Genomic DNA, 24,074 nt, shown 5'->3' on the forward strand with positions numbered 1-24,074 from the left:
CAAGGCGTAAGGGCGGGACGGCGACAAGAGGGAAAAGAAGGCGGAAAGAGAGAAGGAGAGGGACGGGACGGCGGAAAGAAAGAGAGAGAAAGAGGCGGGAAGGAAAACATTATTATTATTATTAAAAGTAAAATATAAGTATAAATAAATATTAAATCATAAAAGAAAGAGTTCGGGTCAGAGAAACGGGTACCTGGGTCGGGTCGGATCGGGGCAGATGTCACAGCTGGCGGGAAAGGCAAGGCGAAGGTTGCCTCCACCGATCAGGGCAACCGGTCTGACTCGGAGACCGAGAGCGAGGAGGCGGCAGGGAACCCTGGTGGTGGTAAGACCACTGTCCCGGAGGTTGAGACAGCTATCACCTCCGGGCAGCCCAGTTCGACGACGGTGACCGGCGTGAAGAGGCCGGTTCCATCGGGTTCGTCCCCGCCTGTCAGAACCTTCAAGCTCAAGAAAACTCGTAATTGTAAATTAATCTTACCCGCAATTCTTTCCGCCATTGTTTTTAATATCTTGTCTTCATGCAGGCGTGGATGCTACTGCATTCCAAAGTGATGCGGGGAGGAGCAGTTCTGGACCCATGACGGTAGGTTTGGTCAACCTACCCGAGGCGATGACCCAGGCGGCTACGTCTGTTTGCAGTATTGGTTCAGTTGCTCATCCTGTTGAGGCAACTGTTCCAACTGTAACATCATCCCCGCCGGCTGTCAGTGCGATCTTCACGGAATCCTTCACTGAGCCGGCGGTGATTGTTTCCGCGGGCTCCTCCGCAGCGGCGGCCACGGTTGTGAGTTCACCTCTGATGGTCTTTACCGCGGCGGCTTCAACCGTGCCTCCGGCACCGGCGACTACGTCGTCCCCGGCCGGTTCAGCATGTATGTTCGGGGCTTCTAGCCAATCTCTGCCTCCTTCCCATCAGCCTGACCTCTTGGATGGTTATCCGTTAGGTTCGGGTGATGGGTTTGGCGGCTACCGGCCTGTTGTCGACCCTACAGGTGCGTAGGGTTATTTTGGCCTTTTTATATTTTTATCATCTTTTCCTAACTGCTTTTTGTTTTTGCAGTGTCGGATTCGAATGAGGTGTATGTTCCATGGTGGAACATCCGCCGGGGAACAACCCTTCGGACGGCTGTGGACTGCGTCGAGTGGGCGCGTCACCCGGCCCCAAGTGGCGCGTTGGAGGAAGCCATGTCTAGCTACCAGGAGGGTAGGCTGACAAATGAGCTTCGGATTCTCCTTGCCCGGATGCAGCCGCGCGTCGAGTTGCTTTGTCGTGAAAACGACAAGTTAAAGGCTGCGCGTATCCAAGAAGTGGCTCAGGCGCAGGCCATCCGGGAGGAGAACAGGAGACTTTCCGCAATTGCTGCGGAGAAGGAAAAGGCCTTCAAGGCCCTCGAGGTTGAAGTGCAGGCCCGGCTCGAGGCCCGTTCCAAGGCTACCCAAGCTATTAACGAACAGCTTCGGTTGGCTAAGAAAACTGCGCGGAACGCGAACGAGAGGGCCACCAAGGCTGAAGCCGTTGCTGAACCTCTGCGCGCCGAAAATGAGGAGCTTAAAGCCAAACTAGAGGGGCTTCAATAGGCTCATGATGCTTTGGCTATGGAAGATGCCAAGAAGCTTCAAGAGATCTTGGATCAGAGGGGTATGCTTGACCATACTGAGCGTAAGCTGAAGGGCGTTGAAGAGGCTGCTGCTAAGGAAGTGTTGCTTGCCAACCTTAACAAGAATGAAGCCGAACGCGCCCGTGACCTAGCTCAGGCTGCCCTCCAAGAAGCTCTGATTACCAAGGAATGGCTTCTACGAGAAGCGTTGTCGCAGGTATGCGTAGCTTCATAATATCTTTACGCTTTTCTTTGTGCTTAGAAAAGGTTTTGATACTTGTATTTTTTCTTGTAGGTTGTGCATCGAGTCTTCACGAATACATCTTATGACGATGCCATGAGCGCAGCCCTCAACGCTTCTCATGAGGATGGGGAAAAGGCTGGCTTCCTTCTTGGTCTAGGGTTTGTTGAGAAGGGCATCCCGCCTTCCAATTTCCCTCTATATGATGTGGATACTGAAGCTGCTTATGACCAAGCAGTGAACCAGTATGCTGCCTTCCCGCATCCGGTGATGGAGAAGGTGAACGAGATTGCTGCTGCTGATGATGGGCTAACCATTCTCAAGACTTTCCTTGAACCGCCACAACCAACTGATGGTGCGGGTACAAGTGGGTTTGGAGGGAGTGGTCCTGAAGTTTGAACCTTGAGATCCCTTCCCACCGTTAGGATAGATTTATATTTCTGTAGGCGGGTAGATACCCGGCCATTCTTGTAATATTTGAATTTTTTATGAAATATAAATGTTTGTGCGGGTAGGACCGCCAATTTCACTGGATGACTTGCTTTATAAACGTTATATGACTTGCTCATGCATATTATAGCTTAATTTGGCCCTTGTTTTGCCGCATAAACAATATATGATTCGCTCGTGCATACTTTAGTTTAACAGCAATTTTCCAAGTGTTTTGAATAAGTTAACCGTTCGACGCGCGGTTGTCAATAGGTTAGTGTTCAGTTTCCTCTATCATGATTGTGCGGGTAGGACCGTCACTTTCATTTAGTGGGATGACCAGTCTTCACCTATAACTGACCTGCGTGAAGGTTTGCCGTTTTTTGTGTTTATGCGGGTTTTGCCGCCGTCCACACTCAACGACGTCTCCACTTATTTATGCGGTGAATACCGGCATCAGTGTTTTGAATAAGTTAACCGTTCGACGCGCGGTTGTCAATAGGTTAGTGTTCAGTTTCCTCTATCATGATTGTGCGGGTAGGACCGTCACTTTCATTTAGTGGGATGACCAAACTTTACCTATAACTGACCTGCGTGAAGGTTTGCCGTTTTTTGTGTTTATGCGGGTTTTGCCGCCGTCCACACGCAACGACGTCTCCACTTATTTATGCGGTGAATACCGGCATATCAGTGTTTTGAATAAGTTAACCGTTCGACGCGCGGTTGTCAATAGGTTAGTGTTCAGTTTCCTCTATCATGATTGTGCGGGTAGGACCGTCACTTTCATTTAGTGGGATGACCAAACTTTACCTATAACTGACCTGCGTGAAGGTTGTCCTCATCTATTAGAAATTTTTGCCGTTTTTTGTGTGTATGCGGGTTTTGCCGCCGTCCACACGCAACGACTTACTTCCCCACTTATTTATGCGGTGAATACCGGCATATCAGTGTAGAAAGTTTATAAGTATAATTGTAAGATCATCAGCGTCAATGTGATAAGGAGAATCATTTCCATTAGAAGTGGCTCTGGACCTTTTCTTTACAAGTTTGGAATTGATCTACATGCAGCCTGTGTAATTGAGCTCCCTTCCATGTTTTTGGGATGGGAGTGTCATCGAGCCTTTCGAGCCGATATGCACTTGGTTCGGAATCTCGTTGTTTACGCAGTATGTAGTCTCCAACATTGAAGCTGCAGTTTTATTCGTGTTTTCCCCAACTGGGGTTCTACACGCATTAGCCTGCTCAGCGTTCATTACGCCACGAGGTGCGTGAGCGTCCCATCTCTGACAAATGCTTCGACGATGTCCTTCAAGTCTAAGCATTCCTCGGTGGTGTGGCCTCTTGTCCTGTGGAAGTCACAGAATTTGCTTTGATCAGCGTTTGGACGCTGTCGGATAATTGGAGCCTCTGGCCATGGGAGCCTCTCAGTGGCGAATATGTCGGTGACGCTTTTGGTGAGTGGCGTCCATCTAGAGTTCCGGTTCGACTGCATGTTGTCCTTTCCGCATAACCGAGGGTTCGAGCCGGATGAGGTGTCAAAGTTTACCCTTGACTGCCAAATACCTAGCTTCCTCTTTTTGTTTAGTCGGGCGGTAAGGACGTTGTTTTCTCTTGTTTTCTGGGTGTAGAGGTTTGTGCTTTGGGGAAGATCTCTACCTAGTTGCTTTTCCGTTTCCGCGAAGCGTTTAGCTGCTGTCATGATGGCATCCCATGTGGATGGCATGCCGTCTTTACCCGTTAAGGTGCGGATGAGCTCTGGATCTTTCGCGCCCTGGATGAAAGCAGCGCGAACAAGATCTTCGCTAATAGCGCCCAGACTCAGCTTCTTTGAGTTGAAGCGAGTGATGAAGTCTAGCAAAGATTCATCTTCCTCTCGGATGCAGTTGAGGATCGTCCATTGTTCTTCAGTGTACTTTCTTTGTTGACTGAAGTGTTGGCTGAACTTCTGTTGGAAGTATGCCCAATCGTAGATGTGGTGGACCGGTAGACGGTCAAACCACGCTCTAGCCGCTCCAACCAGCGTCATCTGGAACATATAACACCACGTGGGTTCCGTCCAGTTGCTGAAGGTTGCCCCCGCTATGAATCTGTTCAAATGATCTTCTGGGTCAGATATACCATTATAAGTGCCGATGTTGGACATCTGTTTGGCACTTCTCGGGGCGATTGCTTCCGCAATGTCCCTTGCAAACTTGGATGTTCCCGCATTTGCAGCAGTTGGTCTAAAGGTTTTGGAGAAGTCGCGTGGGTTTCCCCCCGCGTTCCTTGGTTTGAAGGTGACTCCGAAATTCCTTCTCGGTTGGAAGTCCGTTTCCTTACGCTTCCCTTTTGCCCTATGGCGAGGGTTTGAGTCGGTGTCGGATTCCTCCCGATCATCGTCCGAGTATTCGCACTCACTGCTCATGTTGAGCTGTTGAGTGCTTCCGAATTAGTCAGCCTGTTGGAGTGAACGCAAGCGTTCATCCAACTCAGCTTGGAATTCCTTCTGACGTGCTTCGGCCCACGCTTTAACTTGATCGAGTGTTTGGCGGGGGAGCCTCGTCTGTTGTCTCTCCAACTGGGCATTGGTGAATCCCAGTGAAGGATTGTTTACTACACTTGCCCCGGCTCGGGTAACCGGGGTAGTGTTCGTAAAATTTACTGCACTTGCCCCGGCTTAGGTAACCGGGGTAGTGTTCGTAAATATTGTGTACTCGCCGGTGTTCCCCCCAGTAGCTGGGGTTGTGGTTACCGGGGTTTCTTGGTCACTCGTTGGCCTTAGCAACTGAGTAACCTTAACCATCTTTCCAGAAGTTTGAAAAAACTGAAAAAGAATAAGTTCTAGCTTTTATGCACGGATGGCGCCAATGAAGAAACACTAATCGACCCCGGGCAGATTACGGATAATCTGGGGGTTAAATAGATGTTTCCCACGAGGGTTAGTTCCGGCAAAGATGGTTATTCTTCTGATGACCTGCAAAAACAGACACCGTGAGCTCGTCACTGAGAAGGGGGGGTACCTCCTTGTGACCACCCTCCGGCATGAGAATCAGACTAGATTGCTCTTGAATATAAGTGTATATTAAGAGAAATGACTAGAGAGAAGATGATGATACCGTTCCAAGGAGTTGGAGTATTTATAGCCGAAGGTAGGTTTCCAAGCAGGTACAGCCGGCTGAATAGTATTCCTGTTCTACCAACTGTGGGCTACGCACGTGCCATGCTGATGGTTGGTGGGTAGGCAGCGGCTGATAGTGACCAGGCCGGCTGTGTACTATTCCTTTTCCACCAACTGCAGGCTATGGACGTGCCCCGACAGGGGTTGGTGAGTAGGCAGCGGCTGATAGTGACTTTAAGTACTAGAGCGTGCTGCCCGTCGTACTGTTGTCAGTGAGCTGTCGCAGCTTTGGTCAGTTCTTTTGTCCATACCTTGGCAGGTACAGTACAAAAGATCCTCCAGTATCGTACGGACTGGCTCATTTAGGCGAGAGAATTCCCGGCTTTGGGCGGGAGTATTCCCGGCTTGCTCATTCCCTCTTCAGGTGACATTACTGAATTATTTGAGTTAGTGCCTTGTGCGTGTAGCCTTGCTGCGCGGGTAGCCTTCCCTGATGGCTAGTATCCGTAGCTGCGGGAACAGGCGGAGTACGTCACCATTGGGAGGCTTTTCCTGCGGGAACAGCTTGCGTACCTCGCGTAAGGACGTCGCGTCTCTGAGCATGGTTGGTCCTGCGGATCCAGTTGGTCTTTACGCAGACATCCCTCAGGAGTCTTGCGAGTTCAACTGCGCAGACGTCTCTTCGAGGTGAGTCTTGCGGGTCCAACCGCGCAGACGTCCCTGTTTAAGGTGAGTCTTGCGGGTCCAACCGCGCAGACGTCCCTGTTCAAGGTGAGTCTTGCGGGTCCAACTGGGCTCTGCTGGGACCTACCTCTTCATTAACCCTCTAGTCCCACCTTCTCCTTGGTGACTTCCAAGTAACTGCTCGGTTGATACCTCCACAGCAACGCTGGCAAACCAAAAGACACGTCTGGTTCGTTTGATGCTTGCTTCTTTCGAGCCATTGGATCGATGCTGGCTTCTCTTATATCCGTTTGTTAAAACCATGTGGTCAAATGTTGTAATTGTACGGTAAAATTTTGATCATGTTTCACTAGGGAAGGCCTTGGGCAAACTTTTGAGGGATCGTCATTGTCAAGGGTGATCTATCCCATTGAGTTTGGGAGAAATTGTCTAATGACGATTTCTTAAAAGGTCGCCTCTTGCAACGGCGACACATTCTTGTTAAGATTTTACCCTCTAGTACCCAAATAAAAAGGATTCCTGCACATGCATACTTGACACGCCTCTAGGGGTGCAGATGGTTTGGCCACACAAATTGTTCTAACCAACCAAGCTCTGGGTGCATAGTTTTGGTTCCAGTAATCGTTAAAACTCTGGTTCGAGCTTGTAAAAGCTATTAACCACCATGCCGTGGCTCCTAATCGCCTTCCGCTGCATAGCTAGAAAATCGATCTCTGGACCTATTAAAGAGGTCCAATAGCGTAGCATTTAACTTTGTCACTGCATGTGGTTTAAACTTTATCTTGATGTTGATCATGGTCATTGAAAAGATATTCATGCCCAAAGGTGTAATAATACCCAATTAACCAAATTTTCAGGCCTAATATCATTCATTAGTCCCAGTTTACAAACTAAACAAAATTATTTTGTCAACAAAAATTTCAATTATTTTGACACATGAATGAAATGTAAACTACTCGGTTTCAATTATTTTGACGCATGAATTGAGATGTATACTGCTTGCTCGGTAAAAGATTTAAAACTAATTCAAATAATAATAAAACAACAAAAGCACTTTACATAATCCAAAGAAAGCAATATGTAGCACAACCCACCACATCTGATATATATTCCCAATTTTAGGAATTCCCATTTTCTAGTAAACTTTGTTAATATCATATTACCAAAAACGGGTTGAATTCTAGAAGTTCTACGGGCCCCGATGCTTACAGAAGCATAGACAACCCTGCGGTTGATCACCCGGGATCATTCCTCCACCTTTTGATGTGTCAATCGCCTTCAACATTGTCACAACTTCATCCATTTCGGGCCGCTTGTCAGGGTTTGCATCCCAGCATCGTTTCATTACATTCGCAAGAGAACTCGGGCAGCATCTTGGTATCTCAGGCCTTAGATACTGCATATTTTTACCACGTTTAGACCCGTAAAATGTCTAAAATACCCTGTGATAACGACAATGAACAAATTTGATTTGTTATTAGGCCTGTAATAGAACTGCAAGTTCAGTGAACTGCTGGAAGGTTGTTAATGTTTGTCCATTTAATAAACAAATGAAGGTGAACACGAATTTTTGTTCATTTAGTTAAGAGAACCGAATGTGAAAACATGCCTCATTCGTCATTTATGTTCGTGAACGCTCATTTTTGTCCGTTCATTTATGTTGGTTCATTTAATAAACGAACGAACACAAACACAAACTTTTGTCCATTTGATTGAACAAACAAACATGCACACATGTCTCATTAGTTAATTTATGTCTGTGAGACTGTGAACATTCATTTATTTTACATGTTTATTTTTGTTCATTTAATAGGAGGAACAAACATGAACTCAAATTTGTTCATTTAATTAAACCAAGAACATGCACACATGCCTGGTTCGTTCATTTACGTTCGGGAACATTAATTTTATGTTTTTTCATTTATGTTCGTTTTTTATGTGTATGTATGCATTTAAGTTCGTTTGTATTCGTTTACTTATGTCCGTCCGTTTACTTTTGTTAAAATGTTGATGCAAATATATTTATTACTACAATTAATTTAATATCTAGTTGCATTTCATACTTAAGAACCTTTGTTATATATCTTTGTTTACTTCTTAAATGTTTGATTTAACGATCATGGTATGTTTTAGACTTTCATTTGGAAACACGTTCAATTATGTTCACTTGTGTTGGTTATATTCGTAAACCGTTCATTTAAAATATTAACAAATGAACATAAACAAACACGAACACCTTCACTCATGTCCATTCGGTTCGTTTACAGGCTTACTAGTTATTTAAAGTTTAAAACGTCCTATAAAAACAAAAACAATAATATACCTGGCGAATGACAGCTGAAGTGACTTCTGAGAAACTAAGGTCGGGATACGGCATATCACAGCAATATATTTCCCATAAACATATGCCAAAACTATAAACATCACATTTCCTATTATACGGGTTGCCATTAAGAACCTGAAATAATAAAGACCGTTCAAAACAACATAAAAGAAACTGAAACTTGTTTTAAGTGTGACAAAATGACGAGTAATGACATACCTCGGGAGCCATATAGCCAAGAGTCCCGGTTTCTCCGGTCATGTCGTTAGGGTTTGAGGCTTCAACACGCGCAACTCCAAAATCAGCTATTTTAATAGTTCGACTTTTGTCACGTAACATATTTTCGGTTTTCACGTCTCGGTGTACAATCTTTTGAGAGTGCAGGTAGCTCAATCTAGTAACAAGTCAATTTAATGAAAATCAAGAATATGAAAAAAGAGATACATTTTGACATCTTGAGGTCAAATGGACATGCTTTCAACGTCTAAATTGACAAGGATTCGTTAAGTATATGTGGAAACTTTAATAACTACATTAAACAAGTTTATAATAAAAAAAACTTTGTTACAAACTTATAATTGTTTTGAAATATAAATTTAACCTGAATGCAGTTTGTTTGACCTTCAAGTCAACTATTTTAAGTAAGAAAAAGAAAGAAACGTGCATTTTGACATCTTTAGGTCAAACAAACTTAATTTAAGTAATTATACAAATTTCAATAATGACATCAAACAAAATAATAATATATAAAATCAGGAACCTTTGGTGTGCGATCAAAACTTTAATTATAATGTAGCTCGTTTGACCTTTGACTCAGCTATTGTCAACAAGAAAAAAAAAGAAAGATATGTTTTAACATCTTTAGGACAGACAAACAAACTTACTTACTTTCAAAGTCTAAAGACATGGATTCTTTTAAGTAACTCGATAACATTTAATATAACTACAATAATCCCAGTAATAACCTATAGAATCAGGGAACTTTGTAGTAATATATATTTTTTGAAAATCTAAACTTTAACTAAAATGTAGTTCGTTTGACCTTTGACTCAATTAATCAACAGGAAAACAAAAGAAAGATACGCTTTGACATCTTTAGGCTAAATAAACTTACTTCAACAAACAAATTGACACGGATTCTACAAGTAATAATATATATTTCAATAACGACATCAAACAAAATAATTACATATATAATCAAGAAACTTTGGTGTTGTATGTGTTTCAAGATCTAAACTAGTAAATAGTAATTACAATGTAGTTTGTTTGACCTTGTAGTCAACTATAGTTAACAAAAGAAAACATACCCTCTTGCAAGATCAAGTGCTATTTGAACAACCACTTTAAAAGCCAACTTCTTTCTTCTATTTTTTATCAAATAATTCTTCAACGCACCCCCGGGAAGATATTCCACCACAACACAACAAATATTACTCGGCATATCTATTTGACCATTTTCGGTTTGTACATTTAACTCTGACGAACCCATTGTTGCACCTATAAACTGCATTGCAATAAATATACAACCTTTAATTACAAAATAACAAGATACAACCTTTATGACGTTAAACGACGACAGTACAAGAAAATCAAACACGTGTTCAAAAAAAAGTGATATCCTTCAATCTATAAACCGAAACCGGACAAAAACAATAAATGATATTCCAACTTTATGACGTTTATTAGACGGCGAGAGTACAAGAAAGTTAAACACGTGTTCGACAATTCGTGATATCCTTCAATCTATAAACCGAAACCGAACAAAAACAATAAATGATATTATGATTCATAAAGGGCAAAATAGTATATGTCAAAAACTAAAAATAACAAATGCACAACCTTAAATCTTGACCGAAATTAATATTTCAAATTTTATGACGTTTATGAGATGGTGTGACCTTTATGAAACAGTGTGAGCACATGAAAAGATAACACGTTCGTTTTACATCCAAATTTGACTGCAAATAACGCGTATCATTTAGCCAGTAAACCGAAAATCAGCAAAACAATAAATGATATGATCAATATAGTCTATAACTAGTATGTTAACGTTGTTTGATATGTAAAATTACCTAATTATGCAACACAATAAGCTAAGGTTAGGATTCATAAAAAGCAAAATAGTAATATGTAAAAACCTAAACAAAATAATGAATGTACAACCTCTAATCACAAAATAATTAGATCTTGTTGACCCAAATCAATACTTCAAATTTTATGACGGTTATAAAACGGTGTGACATTTATGAGACGGTGCGAGTACATGAAAAGAAAACACGTGTTCATTTTACATGCAAAGTTGACCACAAATAACGCAATACAATTTAACCTATAAACTGAAACTGAGCAAAACAATAAATGATACGATCAATATATAGTCTAAACTAGTACATTAACGTTGTTTGATACGTAACATTATCCATAACAAGAAGCTAAAGTTACGATTCATAAAAGGCAAAATAGTCATATGTTAAAAAAAATATGACCTTTGTGACATTAGGATGATCAAGTTTATGCCAAACAGCAACTTCTTGTGTAAATGCAGCCCTTAAAGATTGTATTTCAGCTTCTGTTCTGTGACCTTCTCCCCAGTCCAGCAATTTCACTTATAATTACAAGAATGCCATCAGATTATTATAATATTATCAATACCAATAAGTTAAATTTAGTATAATTGAGGCTGAGATCCTAGTTTGTAGGCATAAATTCATACAATATAAAAGCAAACTCAATTGTTAATATTATTATTATTATTATTATATAGAAACAGGTTGGATCACATGATGAAAGTCAGAAAGACAACATCATCAATCCAAGTTACAGGAATCACCTGCACAAATGTTGAAACCCTAGTTTGTCTAGGTCACGGAATACATGCTCAATAGTTTCACTTTTTTAAAATTATCCCTAAACACAATTAGCTAACCGCCACCCACCACCGTCAGCATAAACCGAGTAAGACCCACGAGACCCAAACCGGATCAGACCCAGTTATTACAATAGGGTCTGTTACCGGGTCCTTGAAATACCACTAAACGGGCCCGGGTCGGGTCTTGTGAGCCTGACCCATTTGCTCTTTACAAAAAACCAAGTAAGACCGGAACCGATAAAACCCATTAACTTACAGTAGGGCCAATGCCCTAAGAATACCATTAAACGGGTCCGGGTCCGGGTCGGGTCTGACCCGTTTGCTCACCCACAAATTAAAAAAAAAGCCCTAATAAACATAACATACCCAAATAACAGATTAAGAAAATGAAAATAAAAAAAAATTGAACTGAGATTAGGGTTACAGAAAGCTAACCGGCGACGTCGATGCCGTCGTAAAGGCCACGGTGGACGGTACCAAAAGTGCCACGTGCAAGAATAGCTTTGATTAAGAGCTTTGAAGGATCGATCTCCCAGTCCTGGCGTTGGTTCAACGGTGGAGTTTCAAAGTCCGGCTTGTTCTTTTCCATGGTCCATGCTCGACTGAGATGTCGTTCGAGCTGTTCGTCAAGGCTTTTGAAGTCGATTTGATCTGCTCGTACGAACCCCTCATTGCTCTTGTTTTCTTTCATGTTTTTCCGGCGAATGGATTTAGGAGGGAGTCAAGAGGGAGGGTGTATGACTTTACGACTTTAAACGACCAAAAGGGACTTAGTTTAGCAACCCGGAATGAAACTTGGAAGGGTGTAATGGGTATTTTATAATCCTACAAGATATTGAAAACTCTTATTTTGGTTTTGTTATTAAGGAGAAATGGATAAGGTCTTATGTGTTTCCAAACACTTTGTTAACACAAAACGAACTTATTCAACCATCATAAGTTATAAGAGAGGAAAATAAGGAATCTCAAACACACCCTTATTATTATTGTGTTGAGTGAAGTTACAAAAGTGGTCCTTCTAAGTAGGGGTTGTTCACGAACCGAGCCCAACCGATAGCAGCTTTACTCATACTTGATTTGGTTTGAAAGCGAGCCGAACCGAGCGGATTCAATTTTAAGAAACGAGCGATATTTTTATGCTTGAACTTGGTTTGATTTGAAACCGAGCGGCTTGGTTTTGCTTTGTTTCGTACAAATTTTTTAACTTTAAATTTCTGAAAGTAAAAAATATCATCAATCCAAAACTTTCAACTTCAAAATGTTCAGACTTCCAACCCTAAAATGTCTAAACTCAAAGTTAGAAAGAAAACATATATAAAACAAGCAATTAAAGTTTAAATCTGAACTTTAAAGTCAACACAAAATAAAGAAAATTCAAAAACTTTATTGTACTTTATTTATATATATATATATATATATATATATATATATATATATAGATTTAAGTTCAAGAAAGAAATCAAATTATTGCAAGAAATAAGAGAAATGAATATGAGCCACTAGTTTTATTTTAGGTTTTAACTATTTAAAAATAAATAAAAAAGATGTAAATGCAACAATAAATACACTCTCTCTCTCCAATTAATACAACTAATATAACCATAATAAATATCTCTAATTAATATATCTAACTAATATAACTATAATAATTAAAAAGATAAAAACACTACTTTAGTATTATTTTTTATTTACACATTATTAATTTTATTCAACATAAATACAATTTATTCATATAATACTAGTTTTTATATTAAAAAAATAATTTCCACTCAATATATTAGCATATATCGACGTATTTAAGTTCAATAAACATACAACCTACACAAAGTTATATAACCTACACTTATTTTGAGCAATAAAAACGTACAACATACAAAAAGCATATAACTTACATCTGTAATTCGACATCAACAATTATATAAACTACACAAAGATACACATACCCTACACATGCGTATGTCATATGTTTTTCGTATGTAAGCTATATGTTTTCTTATTCTTAGAACAAGTGTAGGTTATATACTTTTGTGTAGGTTGTATATTTTTTATTGACATTTAATCCAACCATGTGTAAGATAGTTTTTTTGTATTATATCACAATGTAACTACGTGTTGATGGATATTGATATGTTGAATTTGAAAAATTTGGTCTTTAAAAGAAATTAATGTATGAATAAATTGTATTTATATAAGACAATTTTCGTGTGTAGGTTATATGTTTTCGTGTGCGTGTGTATTTTATTGATGATGAATTTTGTGTGTAGGTTAAATGTTTTTCGTGTGTAGGTTATATGTTGTCTTATTCTTAGAACAAGTGTAGATTATACGCTTTTGTGTAGGTTGTATGTTTTTTCTTGATATCTAATGCAAACACATGAAAATTGTTTTTTTTTGTATTATTCATCATAATGTAAGTATGTGTTGATGGATATTAATATATTGAGTTGAAAGAAATTAGTTTTGGATAGAAAGAAATTTTAATGTATGAATAAATTATACTTGTGTAGGATAAAAATTCAAGAAAAAAAAAGTTAGTTATAAAAATAAATGAGTTCTTAATATTTTCTAATTATAATAATTAATTAATTAAATAAATAAGTATTATGGTTTATTAGTAATATTAATTGAAGAAATAGAATAATTAATAGTTTCTTTATTTAGCTTTAAGAATTTAAAACTTAAAACAAAACTAGTGGTCCATATTCATTTCTTACATTTCTTGCAATAATACCATTTCAGAAGTGTTTCTTATTGCGAGAAGTGCGAGAAATCATTACAACCAATCATAATTTTACCTTTATTTATGATTTATTTTAATATAAGGGGTATTTTAGTACAAAGTTTTTTTTTCCCATATATCACAAGTAACTAGTATTTGAGATAAGTTACACATTTTTTGTTTTTAATATAAATATTTTATAATTTAACTAGTTTCATTTACCATAAAATAATCTATTTATTCCTAATTCCACTTTATCAAGAAATATGATTAAGCAACTAACTACTTTTTCATTTAAATTGTTTGTTTTATGTGTTTTTAATATATTATTAATTTGTTCGTAAACTTACATAATCTAGTTAGATTTTCAACTTTATACACGATAAAATTTACACATGCATAATTTGAAACACCTATACAGTATATATATAAACCTACAAACACTAAAATTTACACATACATCATTCGAAATAACACCTACACGGTACATATATGATCCTACACATGATAAAATTTACACATACACAATTCGAAATACCACCTACACAGTATATATATGAACTTACATAGTACATAAATGATCCGGCATGCGATAATATTTACACATACACAAATCAAAATACCACTTACACAATACATATATGAACCTACAAATGATATAATATACACATACACAATTCTAAATACCACCTACAGTAACATATAAACCTACACAATACAAAATAAACTTTTATATTTTTTACATTAAACTACATATAATAATGACGGACAATTTTAATAACCTACACTTGCAAATAAGTACATACATATTCATGATATCATCTACATCAAATTTATATGTACCCACACAATATTATATAATATATAAAATGATTTGGAACCTGTAGGTGTCTTCAATATGAAAATTGTCTAGTACTATGAAAAATAATTTGAAACAAAAGAAAAAAACAAGATTTGAACAAAAAAAAAATAACAACAAAATGATTCTGTGTATTTTATGAAACTAATTTGTAATAATTAAAACATGCACGTTAGTATGTATTTCAGTATTTGAAACAAAAGGAAAAACAAGAAAATGAAGTCACATTCAAACATTGGGATATGAATATTATGTTAGTTTAATCCATTAAATGATTTGAGCAAATGTTTAGAGACCTTATTAATTGAGATTTTTGTTTTGGTAGAATATGACCAAACTATCCTTTTCTATTAACAACCTTATAAATGAATTGCATATTTATTACAAGGACATTATCATTATGAACCATTGATCAACATAATCAATGACTCAGATTCATTTCTCGCACTTCTCGCTATAAAATCACTTCTCGCATGATCCATCCCCTATATATATATAATAAAAAAATAATTCAAGCAAAAACAAACGAAACCGAACCGAACTAAGCGAGGATTTGCTCGTGCTTGGTTTGTTTTCAAATCAGTCCTAGTTGAACGACTCACTTCCAAACCGAGCCAAAATCGAATGAGCATTTCTCGAGCGAATGGTGAACGAGCAGCGATCAGTTTGGACAACCCCACTTCTAAGTGTTGAATTTACATTACATGTTCTTTTTGAAAAACTAATGTTTATGTTCTGTTCAATTAGTGTTTTTATATCACAACTTTCTCAACTTTCAATATCTCAAATATTTTGTTTGGTTGATATCTCTGCCACGGATCTGTGATACATAAACCATCTTAAGCCTAAAACAGATCCTAATAAAACTGTTTTTTTTTTCTTTCTGAAAATGCTTCAATTTTAAAATATGTTTTATCCCTGAAAAAGATTGAGTTGTGTAAGTGAAGTTTGATGAACTAGAAACCTCGACCTATATTTTTCATTAGTATGTTTTAATACATATAATTTTGTTATCCTAGTTTTATTATAATACTATGTTTTGATACATTATTTTTGTACATATGACATGTTGAACCGGCTAAGACGTTGATGCAACATTTTTATTAATAAAATTATTCTAAAATTAAATTGTAGCATATAAACAAGAATGATTATGAGAGAACTCCTTGTTAGGAAGAGAATTAGAGAACGTAGAGGGTTATTTTGGTAAAAAAAACTCCCTAAATACATCTCAAACACACAGAACTTACCTTGTCTTCCCTAATCACCTTCACTCTCTTTTATGCGGCATATAACAGTTAAACATTGACTCTCAAGCTTCGAGTTTAGTCGATTGTGAACCCTAATTGTTGATTATAAACCAGAATTGCCGATTCTAAAGTCTAATTGGCGACTGCTATTGTAGACTGATTCTCTATCCGTGCATCATGACGTCTATACACCGTTGAAGATCGACCCTCAAGCTTCGATTTAGTCGTTGAACATGTCAATCAAGGGTATTCCAATTGTGTTACTATTAATTTTGATTTGGTATTGACGAATTTAGGTCAGACTCAGCTATTACTAAAGGAAAAAAGAAAACATATTTTGTTTTATCAATGTTTAAATGGGTTCATTTGATTAAAATTCTAGTAATTCATGCATTACTGGCATTTTATTGATGTTCAACAATGAGGCAACAAATTATTTCTATATTACATATATGTAACATTCGTTTGCGAGTATCACAATTGCATCAACAATAATATTACACATTTTTCAGCATATATTACACGTGTGCAATACAACAACAAACATATATTACACATATGCAATATAACTATAATTGCCTCGTTAGTAAGTTAACTTATATACATATGTATGCATTATATTACACGTATGTGATGCTAGATTGTCGATATCTAGTCAAAAACAATAATAATCAAGTGTTCTTAATAACCTTAAACTAGTTAGGCAAGTAGGGTGTCGAACCACAAAGAGTATGTGGTCACTGTAAAGTATAACTAATTCCTAACATCATGAAGTATGCGGTTATGAGTGCTGATCACACTAGAAAAGAATTCGTTTAAAAATCAAACAAGGAAATTAATCAAAGTTCAAGAAATTAATAACAGAAAATCACACCAGAGGTTCAAGCATGTAACAAAACAATCATCTCATGTCACTTAACAGATTAATTGTCAATAATCAAATCTGTTTGGTTAACTAGTTAAACCTTAGGCATCAACAATCGCTAACACACGCCACGGGTTATAAAACGATCCCTGCAAATGTGACTCAAATAAGGGCATTGTATGCTTCATCACATTCAAACTAATCAAAACAACCCTATGAGCAACTATCACAAAAATGGCAAACTAATCATTCTAATCGAAATAAACCTAAACCGACTGAATGCACAATAACACCAAATATCAATAACTAACAATTACAATTAGTTGTTCATAAATACATGAGAAAAACTGTCAAATTTACAATACTCTACATCCCGAGTTTAATTTGTAAAGATTAGTCGCGCCTCGATATTGAAAGGTCTTCAATTCTGATGATGTAAGCCATTCGGGATGATATCTCGGTGATTTCGAAGGGTGGAAATCGTCTCTAAGGCTCTAGAAACTCCTCCGGAACGTGCTGAATGAGTCTAGGTTCGTCAAAATGTTTTAACATAAAAAACCCTAATTTTCCCGATTTTGGCACCCATCGCGTAACACGATGGGGTCTTCCAGGGTCTATCGCGTAACGCGATGGACCCAAAGTCACTGTGTCATTAAAATAAGTCCATCGCGTATCGTGATGGACTATTTTCACATCCGTCGCGTAGTGTGACGAGCCTCCTCACCAGCAAACTTCATATCCTTGTCAGGTTTTGCGTGCTGGTCATCTCGGGATTCCGTGCTCGTGCAGGTCCAAAATAGCTGCATAAATCACATGTGACTTGAAACAATATACACATGTATGAAGTACCAAAGTTCGTGAAATAAACAAGTAAAAATAAATAGTTAACATGCTAAAATATGCTCAAAATAACCAACCATCACATCCCCCACACTTGTCTTTTGCTTGCCCTCAAGCAAACTCTAAAGTAAACATCTGTAACATCCTACATTTGATAATACTAAATAAAAGAATTTCGTTTACTTAATGATGTGTTATTATTTAGTTAAGTTAGATAAAAATCATAAAGTGTGGGCTTGGACAATAAAAGATGGAATAAGGATGGTGATTGGCCTTAGGTCCATGGGCTTAAGGGTATATAAACACCCTTAAACCTCTCTAAAACCCCCATTTCCATCTTCTATCCTCAATAACACACTCAAAAACACACACAAACACTCTAATCATTTTGGACATGGACCCGAGCTGAAAGAAAGGTTAGGGTTCGTGTTCAAGCTTCCACATCGACACTAGATCCATGTGTTGATCCAGATCCGAATCAAACCAAACGTGAAAAAGGTATGTTTAGGTTTAAAGGCTGAGCTTTTAAGAACGGTTTGCCCTAGGGCTTGATATTAGAGCAAATCGGGCTTCATTATGGAAGAAAAATATAAACTTAATTATGAAAAACCATGTGAGAGTTGAAACTAGCCCAAACGGGTAATGTTTGAACTGGGTTTGTGACACTCGTCAATTTCAGGTTAACTCCGTTAATTCAAACTCAAGATCACACAAACTATGTCATTCCAGTTAACGCATTCCTCATTGCATTTAATTAGAGTTTAAATGATACGTGACAATTATTACACAAGTAGTCTTTTGGAGTTTCACCGAACCACACACGAGTCGACTCAAACCGTTGGTGAGCAAAACAATAAATAATATAAACAAGTTATTGAAATAAATACGTGTTATATTATAGGTGACTACATTCTTGGTGTGTAACATTATATCATAGTACTAACAAATTTGCCTTCAAATTACATTAACTAGAAGTTTGGGGTGTAAAGTGTAACTTGATTAAATAAATTAATATATAAACAAACTATTACCCAAACCCTAATCCCTTACCCTCTCTCCCTCTCCCCTTGCGACAACAGCCCCCCCTCTCACTTTGTTGACCGAACACACACACACACATACAAGACTTTTGCAACTTGTTTGAAGATCCAAGGTGCTAGCTAGGTAAATTAAACACCCTATCTAATCTATTCTATCGATTATTTGCATCATTAAGCATATTAATTATAAACCATAAATTTTAAATTTATTGATTATTGATGAGTTAGGGCATGCATGGTTAATTGTTCATAGATTAGTAGTTTGGTGAAAACTGATGCTGGACAGAATCATAAATGCATGTTAAAACGGCTGTAACTTGATGTTAATGATATGTTTTGAAGTGATTATTGATTCTATGATGTAGTAGGTCAAGTCTAGTTTCTAAAGAATCCAAGTTTGTAAGTTTTGGACGTGTGGAAGTCAGTTTTTATTAATTTACAAATTAGTTGTGCAATTCTGATTCGGGAAGCCTTTTTATAGGCTGTTTTGCTAATAGTATATCTCATAAAAGACAAAACCAATTGAGTTTATTCCACTTCTGGAAGTTAATAAATTGTGTGTGGAATATAATACAATTTTCCTTGCATTAATTGTATTAACATGTAACGGGACTAGTCAATAACCTTTTGTTGCGCATTATAATGACTGTTGTGTACCTACTGTGTTGTTTTGACTCTTGTGATAAAACCGTGTAAGTTAAAAATATAATAAAAATATTTTTAGAAACCTAACTCACGTGTGCTTCTATGGTAAGTTTTGGTGATTTTATATACATGTTATGGATAGTGAAATAGAGTAATCTTGATGTGTTAATTTCTGTCTCGGTAACTTAGCTGCTGAATGCTTGATTTAATTGTGAAAAGTGATTGTTTGATCGGTGTTTGAATTGTGTTTGACCTAATTGCCCTTGTGGTAGATGTTTTACTGATAATGTATCGTAGTAACATTTAAATACCATAATTAATCACACCCGTAATTTATCACCAACGTGTTTTCGGGTCGCACTTGTTTCCCAAACGTAAAACGAACACATCTCATGCATAATTTTTATGTGTCGAGTCTAGAGACTCACTCGTGGTTCAAAACACTTAGAAATCTCGTTTTTGTTTTAGAGAACTAGTGAGGATTTCTTTAACGCACGCTTTTCTCGGATCGATAACTTCGCAAACAGTGAGTTGCACGGCCCCTTTTACTCTTTAACCCTTTTACTAGGGGGAGATAACATACTCCAACGCTTTAGATTTTGTTTACTCTTTATATATCACTTGTAAGGCTAAGTGGCAACAAACCAACTAAGTCCTTCGGAACAATCGAACCTGCTAATATTGGATAATAGCGAGTCAGTGTTGAGTAGTACTACTGGGTTTGACAAACCCCACCCAACTCTAAACTCGACTGTAGGTCGAGTGGGTGTAATTTTTGCTAACACATTACCATGGTCTTGGTTGACATGGTGGCAAGGCAAACATATAATCAATCAGCTTCGGTGTCGAACACTTAGTAATACATGCTTGATAGGCTAGCTACCTATTGATATATATTGACATAACTCTATCTGATAACGCTAAAACGCAACGCTTAATTTACTTAAACCTGTGAACTCACCAACCCTGTGTTGATAATTTTAGTATGTTTATCTCAGGTAGCCGAGGCGGGCGATCGGTTTAGGACATGCATTCACTATACTCTTATGATCTAAATTTCTTTTAAATTTTATCATGACAACTGTTGCTTTAAGTCGTCCTGTGTGATGCAACAATTTACTTTACATTTTTACGCTTACGCATTTACTTAAGACTTGTATGTCTTTACTTGCTTTCAAAAGACTTTAATAATGGTGTTTGATATAACTAATGACTTCGATCCTGTTAGTTCACACCCTCTTACGGTAAAACTCTGTTAGTGGATTTTGAGGGTGTGACAGATTGGCATCAGAGCCATTGGTTATTGCGAACTAGAATTGCATTCATACTAGACTATAACCGCAACGACCCATTAGTTATGATCTTATGCACTGCATATATATATATATATGTAAAATATATTTAACTATTCATTCTTTATCTCTTTTCCTCATTCACTCATACGCGTGTAAACCATACACAACCTATTCTGTAGGGATGTCAACACCATCTTCATCATCATCCGACCCGGTGTCCCACGCCCCAGGAAAGGAACTGCAGGTTTCCGAACCATCATCACCTCGAGCAGGTCCAACACTAGCAGCCCCCGCACCGAAGAGGCACTGCCCATTTGGAGTCACGCACGAGAGCAACGGTAACTGGAGTTGGTACCCAAGTTTGATCGAGTGGTTTTTTTACCGTGAGCAAGTTCCCTTACTACCCCTCCTGGGTTGTCCTATGTCCTTAAACACACTACCACCCCTAACCCAACCAATGGAGTGTGTTTTCGCATCTTTCGCCTCCTGCTTGGATCGTGAAGTTGACATCATGCACTCAACGAGAGCTAAGGTTATTGGGTTACTAGGGGATGGAGCAGAGGTAAGGAAGAGACTTTCATACCTGACTGAAGCCATGAAGGAAACTCAAGATGCTCATGTTCATCTAATGAAGCTAGTGCTCAAGATGCAATCAGAAATCTTAGACTTGCAGGAAAAGTTAGAGATGCAAGAGGTCATGCAGCGGTAGCTCTAGCTCGTTGCGCGACACTAGAGGCACAAATTGCTCCGAACCCAGCAGATGCGGAGGAGGATCATGAAGAAGATCCCGAGGAGGAACCAGAAGAAGACCCAGTGGAAGAGCCGGATGAGGAGGATGCACACTCAGACGACGACATCTCAGGATGATTACACCTAGATGGAGGGGTTGTCTCCATTCAACTTATATTTTCTATGATTTTAAGGATTGGTTTTAAATACTTTGTAGCGGATACAATGATTTTAATCAAGAATTATTATTTGGATTAATATATGGTTGTGATGGGATGTTTTTATTTCTTTTCTTTCCTACCTTTTATTACATGTATGGTGTATTGTATATGAAACCGAGAGTTCATGTCTAACATTGTATGCTGTGATTTTTAAGGAGATGTCTAGAAGAAACGCTGGACGTGGCGGAACATCAACATGACCGCAGCAAAACTCCAAGCCTTACTGAACGACCATGTGGCGGCAGCTTTGGCATGGTTACTATTGGTATTGTGAGGTTTTGTATACAAGGCTTGCCTACTGGGCTAAAACACGTTACTTATTAGATAAGTGTTAGCAAATAAGTAATATGACCACATGCACATATACGATCAAGTGACAAATACCTTTTGGTAATTTGTAAGCAGACATGCGTAAAAAAATCTTAATGCTGTAACTGTAAAGTGTGTCAATTACATGTGAATGCTCTCACCAGTATTAGTATTTTTTGTTGATCAAATATTTTTAAATATGTTTCAGATGACTTGTTAGAGACAAAAGAATAATGCACGCGGGCTTCCAGCTTAAATAAGTGGTTTGTCACCCGAATAAATAAACGTGTTTTGTAAATTAGGGTGTATCACTATAAAACTTATGTTTGTACAAAAAGAGATTTTAATCCCAGTTTATGAAATAAGAATCTTGGTGTTTTTATAACTCTGATAGCTTTTCCTAACTACGCCCCTGATGAAATATTCTGCTGCAAATTTATTTTAATAAACACCGATACCACCACTCAACGCTCACGGCTCCCCTCCCGGGGTATAGGGTTCGGGGGCTGTGACAAATGGAGTGGTATCAGAGCCACTGGTTTAAGCAATATGAATATTTTAATAATACCTAATTTTAAAATTTTTGAGTAAGGAAATAAATGTATTAAGATATATGTTAACTATATGAATATGATTCTAAGAACACATGAATATAAATAAATAAATATGAAATTTCTTTTGGAGTTCGTTGTTTTATTGCTTTTTATTAATAACATGAGTGAGCCCGTTGAAGATTTCGAAAGCGTATCCGTTAACACTACGGGTATGGAAGTTGGAAACCCTAGTGATAAAGAATACCCAGAGCCTTTGGTATCCCAAGCACAACCTCTAGAGTAACCAAAAGCAAAAAGAAGAAGAAGACATAAGAATTGGCAAAGAGGATCGAGGAAAAGAAAGACGGAAATAAGAAGGATAGTCACAGAACCAACTCCACAATCGAATCAACCAACTCAATCACAACCCTCTTAACAACTTCACAAATACCAATGCAGGAAAGACTAGGCAGATGCCTAGATGAATGTGAAATTTTTGAACCAATAATAAATGATATAGGTGCAGGAACCTCAGTCAACCCAACCATACTATCTCAAACCCAAGAAAATATACCCCCATTGATGACGTCATTAGCCAAGCCTAGATGAAAGAATAGTGGACCAATGATTGGCAATTCCATACCTTGATGACAAATCCTTATGCACCATTCAAAACCGAAACATCCAACTACTCGAACATGACACTGAAGAATATGGCGAAACTACGCCACTATGGGTAAGAGTTTATAAACACCATCAACATGCTAAGGAACATTGGGGAGAATATCACTTGGATATATTAAGACCGGGAACCCTACATATAAAAACTACTAACTATATATATATAATATCTATATGTTCATTATCGTAAGTTCTTTGTTATAAAAAAAGTGTATATGTATAGAATATATTAAAAATATAGAATAGATGTAAAATATAGTGATGCATATATATATGAAGAGAGTAATGTCGCAATGATCGACGATTTTGACATATTCTATGCTTCTTTGTTATTGATATCCTGCTTACTTTATTATTTAATTCGATATAATTCATTCTTGTTTGCAACACATATGTCGCATGAAGTTCCTTTAACCAAAACAATCATGAAAATTAGCACAATCATGAAAATTCTAATCAAGAAAGTGCTCTGAATATGAATGCCATTGAAAATATGATAGCTCAGAGAATCGTTAATTCAATCCCTCAAATTGCTGAAGCTATTAGGCATCCCGTAACTGTAATTAGGGGTAAGACCGAGAGTTACAAACGAAAGTCCAACCCTGAGGCTAGTAACAATGTGAATGGAGGAAATAAAATAAGAATCCATTATCCAAAAGGTCAAAAGTTAATGTTTGTACTTACAAGGATTTCTTAGCCTCTAAGCCAACCGGATTTTTTGGATATGAAGGATCTTTTTTAGTGTTGCGATGGTTAGGATAGACAAAAGTTGTTATAAGAATCAGCAAATGTGCTGAAGAAGATAAGATATCGTATGCTTCTAATCTCTTCATTAATGAAACAT

General features: G+C 37.7%; 1 protein-coding gene across 1 annotated transcript; it reads right to left on the reverse strand.

Moving 5' to 3' along the window:
• Positions 1–7,106: 7,106 nt before the first annotated feature.
• Positions 7,107–11,935, reverse strand: LOC143624280 (serine/threonine-protein kinase 52-like). The gene is made up of 6 exons (XM_077094990.1): positions 11,680–11,935; positions 10,862–10,980; positions 9,683–9,879; positions 8,595–8,769; positions 8,376–8,510; positions 7,107–7,448 (listed from the first exon to the last, which is right to left on the reverse strand). Exons 1-6 carry the CDS (start codon positions 11,933–11,935, stop codon positions 7,242–7,244), a joined length of 1,089 nt encoding a protein of 362 aa, XP_076951105.1. The 3' UTR covers positions 7,107–7,241.
• Between the last annotated feature and the right edge of the window lie 12,139 nt (positions 11,936–24,074).

Source organism: Bidens hawaiensis, unplaced genomic scaffold, assembly GCF_021521415.1.
Source record: "Bidens hawaiensis isolate Kalapana, Puna unplaced genomic scaffold, B.hawaiensis_p1.1 tig00003752_1, whole genome shotgun sequence".
In the NCBI taxonomy this organism is placed as follows: Eukaryota; Viridiplantae; Streptophyta; class Magnoliopsida; order Asterales; family Asteraceae; genus Bidens; species Bidens hawaiensis.

Coding starts and splice junctions, on each gene's coding strand:
- LOC143624280 (XM_077094990.1), bottom strand. CDS start 11,935: ATGAAAGAAAACAAGAGCAATGAGGGGTTCGTACGAGCAGATCAAATC. Junction 9,880..10,861: donor ATCATCCTAATGTCACAAAG/GTCATATTTTTT, acceptor ATTGCAATGCAG/TTTATAGGTGCAACAATGGG. Junction 7,449..8,375: donor CTTCAGCTGTCATTCGCCAG/GTATATTATTGT, acceptor AAAAATATGCAG/TATCTAAGGCCTGAGATACC.